This window comes from Papilio xuthus, unplaced genomic scaffold, assembly GCF_000836235.2.
Source record: "Papilio xuthus unplaced genomic scaffold, Pxut_1.1 DF828952.1, whole genome shotgun sequence".
Classification (NCBI taxonomy): Eukaryota; Metazoa; Arthropoda; class Insecta; order Lepidoptera; family Papilionidae; genus Papilio; species Papilio xuthus.
In genome coordinates, this window is record NW_013529697.1 from 1,392,673 (window position 1) to 1,400,648 (window position 7,976).

Sequence of the window (7,976 nt, forward strand, 5' to 3'; positions counted from 1 at the left end):
TTTCAGTTTAATTTTCTGTTTTTTCTTTGTCTTTACCAGTTTTGCAACAAACATGTTCATTTTATTCTAAATAAATTATACAAACACATTGTAATGTTACATAAACAGACAGAAACTCAAACTTCTTTCAGCTACATTTTCCCTTTGGTTAGTTTGTGTTGCCTAATCTTTGAATTGTCAAATTTACGTCAATCGTTGAAGTTTGTTTAATCAATGTCGTTATAGTTGTCAATTCTCAATCAATCAAAAGCAAAAGTACAACACCGTATTACGTATTTACGTAAAAATGTTTTAATTTCAATCCGTAATGATTTGGAGTCGAAGTCCATTATCGCATTATCACTTGGTATAATGAAGCAATAGATAACGGGCAGTTATAAAATGGAGAGCGTTACAGTAATCAAACTTCTTTAGCCGTGTCTTTGTTTGTCGTGTACATTTTAATTTTACAGCTGTTACAACACAATGTTTTCAATGTTTCAGAATTTTTCTGTATCGCTTATAAAAGGTTTCATAGACAGCTTACGTGGAGTGACTGTGCTTTTATACCTTGACAAAGAAATAAATGAGCGAGCCTTGAGCAGATCACCACAAATAGACTCCGAAAACAACAAAAACAAACTAAAGCAAACAAAAATTAAACAGTAAGTTGATTCCCCTTAACAAACATAAAGAAAGTAGTAAAAAGCATTTGACAGTTTTCAATAGTTAAGTTATTATGTTCAATTTCTTATTTACATAAATACCATATTTAGCTTATCTTTATCATAGTTGTACAATACTATGAATGATTTCTTAATTTTTACCAGTTAACTAGCTGCCTACATGTATAGTTTCGTAACATTTTCTAGAAACAAAAAGTGATCGCTTTAGTATTCAAAATTGTGATAAAAAGCTAAGTATAAAGTAGTAATACTGATTAAGGTCACAGTGTGTTATCGAGTTTACATTTACATATTTAAACAAAGCAAATTTTAGTAATGTATTCAGTCTAGTTATATCTATGTGAGTTCTATAAATGTATTTGAAAAAATGTACATTCTGTATTTTTAATGTTATACAGAATGTTTCTTTTTATCTAATCTAGTAGGCTTCAAGTTTCAGTTTGGACATATTATATGAGCTGTATAAAAAATAGTGTTAAACTCATAATTTCAAAGAATGAGAAGGAGAAGTGGACTTAACAGAGGATACAAGAAGCAGAAATATAGTATTTCTGTGAGCTTCCTCCTCCATCAATAAAAATTAAGCAATGAATCTGCAATTGCACATGTCTATAGGCAGTGGTTGTTTCGCTACTTTGAAACTAAGCTGGCCGCTTGCTTTTTTGTCACCTCATAATATAAAAAAAAAATGCAATATGGACATGATAAAAGACAAATTTATTTTTTCTTTCAGGGAATCCAAAGTACTTACAAGGGTATTACAATCATGTATTCTCAATGGATTTATATTTTTACTGAGTATACTTGTGTTTGAATATGCCTTATTACCCGCGGTGAGGTACTTAGTGTTGGCTGTATTCGGCCATGATCCCGGAGTAGCGCACAACGTCTGGGGCTGGATGCAGCCCTTCCTTTCCATGACGTTTAGAATGATATGGGTGCTACCGTTGTTTCTTCTAAGCAAGCTAGTGAATGCCCTTTGGTTTCAAGTAAGTTTGGTTACAAGTAGTTTTTTTTTTACGTTTTATATGCTAGCGCTTGATCACGGTCTCACCTGGTGAAGTGGAGATTTGGTCGAAAGATGGTACATGTAGTAGTTGTGTTTATGTTGTATGTTTTTATTGTATGTTAGTAATATACTAATGTATACTATTATACAATTGTAATTTACAGTAAATTCACTAATAACTCATATATTACACACAACATCATTTTATTCCAAAATCTTAAAATAAGCCATCTATATTGAATATATTCTATGTCTATGTGGCTTAACTGTATGAAACTTTTATTAAATCAATGAACTGTGCAGTATTAATACAAACATTACATAATTAATGGTATGAAGTATACAACATGAATTTAAAAATTGTATTAAGTAAGAGCGTCGGTGGCTCAATGGTTACTTGAATTGCAATCTGCAGGTCCTGGGTTCGAATCCCGCCATGTGTTTTTCGATTTCCGATTTACATATGTACATTTATCCGACGTTCTTACCGTGAAGGAAAAAATCGTGATGCAACCTGCACATATCTGAGAAGAAATTCAAAGATATGTGTGAAGTCAACCAACCCGCACTTGGCCAGCATGGTTGACTATGGCCTAATCACCCTTAACTTAGGGTAGACTCCGAGCCCCTCGATGGGGACGTATAGTGAGCTGATAATGATTAAGTTAAAATTTAAAAAAAATGGAAAAATCGTGTGACCTGCTTTAATGCATATTACACAATAATTTTGGAGTTGAACAGCTCACAGTAGCCAAATACTTACGTGATTCTTATCCAATACTGAAACGCACACTATTCAAACCATTTTGGCACTGAATTTGTTAATTTATGATTTCAATTGCCTATAGGACATAGCAGATTCAGCATACAGACACCGGAGGGGGAGACCGCAGTTCATGTCCAGTGTCAGTAAGATTATAGCTGACTCACTGTTCAGTCTGCTCGTACAAGCTCTGTTTCTAGTTCAGGTATATAACATAATTATTTCTTATTACTAAATCCTACAAAAATGAGTATTTTATTATCTGAGCAGGTAACTAAGAAATTGATACAATGCAATACAGTTTATTAGTAATATTTAAATTACAGGCCATGAGTATGACTTACAAAAAAAAAAAAATTTAATAAAAAATTCTTCATACTAATATAGAGATTTTAATCTATTTTTAAATGATGCGTGGTTGTGTGCCGCTGTGACGTGGTCAGGCAGGATAAATATTTAATTAAAAAAAAAACTTTTTTTACTTTAAAAAATTATGAGTTATAGGTTTCTCAGCTGCTAAAGATTCGTTTAATTAATTTAAGTTTACATCTGAAATAATTCCCGTTAAGATTACGTATATTTGTTAGAGTACACGCAAATATAATTTATTTTAATAGTTGTTTTAAGACATATCTTGTCAAGTATTGTTATAATTTTTTTTTTTTATTTTTTTTATTTCAGAGTATGCTAGTCAGTATGTTACCGATAACATATATCGGTGAGCTTCTCTGCTTAGTGCATATGTGTTTACTCTACTCTTTATATTCATTTGAATACAAATGGTTCAACATGGGCTGGGAGTTGCACAAACGTTTGACTTTCATTGAAACCAATTGGCCGTACTTCCTAGGATTTGGTTTGCCGTTAGCAATTCTCACGCAGATCCCACACTCGTATATTATTAGGTAAGTGTATAGTTTGTAGATTTTTTAAACTTTTAGACTTCATAAAAAAAAATCTCTAAAAAAATGTACTGAAAAGTAACAAAATAATGTCATGAACTCCCTAGAAAATAAGGAATTACTCTTGTTTCAATGTGGGCATGTCAATGTAGGCATAATGTCTTACGGCTATTTACGTTTCTGTTAGTACCTTGGCCGAAATTGACTCCAATATAACATATATAACCTCCTTTTTGAAGTTGACTAAAAAAAAGTTCACCTCATTAAATTACTAGGAATGTCAAATTCAATCAGTGAATGTGGCCTAACGATATTTCATTTTTTTAGTTATTTTCTGTAAATTGTATGACAAAAAGAAATAGTTTTATAAATAAAGGAAGGTAATATAACATAGTTATGTGAAAAGGAAGGTTATATCTAACATTATATTTATCTATGGTTATCTTATTTCTATGGTTCAAAGTTTAAATTGAAAAAAAGCTAAGCATAATTCTATACTAAATAAAAAATATATGTATTTCTTACTTCTTACTAATATTACGAATACAAATGTTTAGATGGATGGATGTTTGTTAGAAGGTATCTCCTAAACGGCAGCATGGATCTCTCTAAAATTTATAGATGTAGAACATAGTCTGTAAGAACATATTGGCTACTAAATCAGTTTTTTTTTTAATTCCATGCGGACGGAGTCGCGGGCGACAGCTAGTATTTATGTGCTACATTAACCATGACACAAATATAACTTAAATATTTACATACTCCACATTGTGTAATATAACATGAATCAATGGCCAAGGTTGTTTGTCTACAGTTTGATAAATGCTTAGTACTTTGCTCTATCTTATCTATACCATATTAGTTAGAAAATATTCAAAACATAACTTTATCGTTCAATATTATTTACTAGCTGTCGCCCGCGTCTCAATCCGCATGGAGTTAAAAAAAAGGTTGCTAAGTAGCATATGAGTTCTTCCAGACTATGCTCTACATCTATGCCAAATTTCAGCAAGATCCGTCGAGCCATGCCGGAGATACCTTCAAACAAATATACATCCATCTAAACATTCGTATTCGAAATACTGGAGAGCTTAACTCTAAAAGAGTTCTCTTACCGACCGTACCATAGAGAGAGAATGTTTGTAGAGAATTTATGCAAATATCTATTATAGATTATTTAGGCTAGTAATTAATAAGATAATTAAATATGGCTTTCTTTTTCCAGTGGTTGTGTTTTCTCCATATTCTTTCCTGTGTTCATTTTGAGCGGTAACGAAGCTACACCCGTCATAGGAAGGTAAGTCAATTTCATATTACTTTTTATTGATTTTTTTTCTTCTAAAAGGCTCTTAAAACAATTTGTTAATTCTTTTGTCTGTAAAATTAGAATAAAATTGATAACCAACTCAAAAGATTATATTTGATAAAAGATAACTGATTCAAGTAAACTTACGTTAATTGTAAAGTCGAACCCGGATAAGCGAGAACCCTCTAAGCGAGTCATTATCTGCCCTTTGTAGGCGAGAAAAATATCGCGGTCTCGCTTCTTATGGTTGAAAGTGATTTTTTATGTAAAACCCTTTTTTTATGTATAATTACAAAAAAACTTCGTTTTCAGTGAATATCCTCTGAGACTGTTCTCTCCAGTCGTCGCGATATCCAATGGTATGTTCCGCTTTGTGAGGAACACTGCGGAAGTAGAACGGACTGTGGTCGATAGAAACAGCTGATACAGTGGCAGTTTTAATGCAGGGAGGAAAGGGGACATCCACTGATCTCTATATATGGATAGGCGATTACTTAGAAATTACAATTTTTTTTTTGTTCCAGTTTAAACGCGTCTCATGATGTTACGTGATAATAACTTCTACCTATATTATTAGTTCTAATCCACACCACAGCTACAAACCGCTACCATCAGCGCCAAAATGGCGGAAATCAAATAGGCAAAAAATAATACGTCGTAAAGCCAGTCCATATATAGAGGTCAGTGGGGACATCACAGACAACAATTAGTAACCGTGGTTACTATCGGTAGCTTTGTAACAATCAATAAAATAAACATTTCTCAGTATGTATTTTGTATAAAACTGTACAGTAGTGTATGAATTGGGAAGATAAACTGAAAGCTCTAAGTAGGTGCTAGTAAGAGTGGACTGTCATCATCATCTGTCAAACTTTGTATACGTCATTCTACTAATTTAAAAAAATATATTCCTTTTTCATTACAATATTTGTGTAGTATCCAAAAAAAATATTTTTTTTCATTCTTTGAGTGAAATTTGACAGAAGTCATTGCTATGACAGAAGTTCACAGAATATATAAAATAGTGTTTTTGTATATCTATGGTATATTCAGTGCTAGTTCACTCTTGATACTAATATCAAAAGGCAGTTTTTCTCCCCATTAAAATGATTGTGTGAAATACGATTCGTAACAAAATTATTATTGGACCATAATAGTCATGAAGCGGACAAAAATGACACTAAAATTATAAAAAAAAGTGTAAAAATTATTTCTAAAAAATCCAATTCCAAATTCCCTTACACCTTACACGATCTCTTTATAAGTTCAATTTAGATGTGTATATTTTACGGTGTCTTGTAATCACTTTTAGGGTTGTTTTAATGCAAATCTCAGCGTAGGAAAGTAAAATCGTAAATGCATGTACAAGTAGAAAGTTTTCATGTTATTTTATATTAATATCGCAATAAATAGTACAGATTTTTTTATTTGGGAGATTTATGTTTAAGTGCTGATTTACAGGGATGATAAACTTTTGTGAGATATTGTCATAAACTAATATATAAACGGCTAAAACGGTTATGTATGTTCGTCCGGAGTCGGCACCGACTAGTTTCGAAGACATCGAAAGCCTTTCATCAGGTTGAATGGGACTTCGCGGACTAGGCCCGTCGGTGCCGAAACTGGACAAACATACGCGAGTGTTTTAGCCGTTTTTATATAAGGAATGATTAGTTTTAATATTATAATCAAATGGCACTAGATTACCATTATATAAAGGATTATATATCAATACGGTGCCTGGATATTGCTTAATGTATTAAATTATATAATCATCGTATATAACGTTCAAGGTAATTAAAGTTATTGCACTAAAAGTTACCAGTTTGGATCCGACTCGAAGGACCATATTTCAGTAAAAAAATTTGTTGGAGTAAAATTTTTGCTTATGTAATAATATCAATTATCTTGGACGATTACTTTTAAATTATCTTTGTAAAAAATGGGTTTCCATTGGCATCGATTCCATGGGTGGTGTAAATCTTTTTCTTGTGATTTGCGGCAGTGGAAACCTTTTTTTCTTTTTTCACCTTAGAAAAGTACGTAGAGAACGTACTTTTGCGTGTAAATGACGCGTATTCGTCTCGGTAAATTGTGATGAAATAATTTTACATGACATAATTTATTTAATAAAAAAATGACTGAACTGTATTTTAATATTTTTTTTAAAAGAAACCCTTAAACCTACTATTATTTCTTTGAATGAATAAAACAAGTTACGAGACATAATCTTTAATTGTTAATTCAAAATTTAATACATTTTTCTCCATCCTGGTCAAAATTATTGGTTAAAAAATCGAATATACTAAATAAAGCTAATAAAAACTATATTAAAACAAATTCGTGTTTCTATAAAACTAAAAATTAACGTAAATAAAAAAGCTTACAGGTAGAATATCACAATTTATGATTCAGACTAAAATGTAGACAAATTTCGCAACGAGGCAATGATAAAATAGTCCTGAATGGAGAAAACGTTAAATCATTCTTAGTTTATGTCTAGCACTTTGTCTACATGTTAGTCTGTTTAAAATAACATTAAAAAAATATTATGCTTAAAAAATAGTCAATACATATTTTATATATACATAAAAATAGATTCACAGTAAACTTACGAACAAGATTTAAAAAAAAAAATTGTCAAAAATAACCCGTAAATAACAAGAATTGGTAACAAAGTAAATCAACGCCAGGATATGCATTTATTCGGATTCTGATTTTAGATCGAAAACATTTGTTTACAAATAGACAGTAAATATTTATTACCAATGTCTAAAAACATCTACGTAGTTAAAGGTAATAACGCACAAGTCAACTTTTCATCCGTTTGGAGGAATTCACACGTGCGCGTTAACCTCAATCCAGTAACATTTACATAATATATATGTATATTTGATCTATTACCATATCTTACTTGAGATCTACTTTTTCTCTGTGGATTTCGATTAAACTAACTTTTTTTTTGACACATGTCACCTTTTACATTGTCTTTGGAAAAAACAAAGACAACATGTGTCAATTCAAATGTCATTTTCGAAAACCACAGTAACATTCTAATGTCAAAACCGAAATCGACGTTTAAAATATATTGCTATCTCTGTTTTTTCAAAGATAATGAGAGGGATGACAATATATTTTATACGAAGATTTTGATCTCAAAAGCCAACAGTAAATGATTTTGAACATTTCAATTATTAATACCTAACCAACTTATAATTATTCAATTTTAATTTACATAAATAAAAGTATTTTTATTGGCAAGTAAAAAAAATGTCTGACATAATATTGGAATGTTTTATATTGAGAATGAAAAATGAAATTACTACAAAAA

General features: G+C 31.0%; 1 protein-coding gene across 2 annotated transcripts; it reads left to right on the forward strand.

The window, feature by feature from the left end:
* The first annotated feature begins 212 nt into the window (after window positions 1-212).
* tank (EI24 domain-containing protein tank) lies at window positions 213-5,560 on the forward strand. 2 transcript variants are annotated; one of them, XM_013322935.1, is made up of 7 exons: window positions 213-396; window positions 484-644; window positions 1,399-1,654; window positions 2,523-2,642; window positions 3,119-3,342; window positions 4,565-4,636; window positions 4,958-5,560. In XM_013322935.1, exons 1-7 carry the CDS (start codon window positions 382-384, stop codon window positions 5,067-5,069), a joined length of 960 nt encoding a protein of 319 aa, XP_013178389.1. In that variant the 5' UTR covers window positions 213-381; the 3' UTR covers window positions 5,070-5,560. The 2 variants fall into 2 exon arrangements, with proteins under 2 accessions (XP_013178389.1, XP_013178381.1); XM_013322927.1 differs by lacking the exon at window positions 213-396 and having other exon boundaries at window positions 403-644.
* Window positions 5,561-7,976: the final 2,416 nt, after the last annotated feature.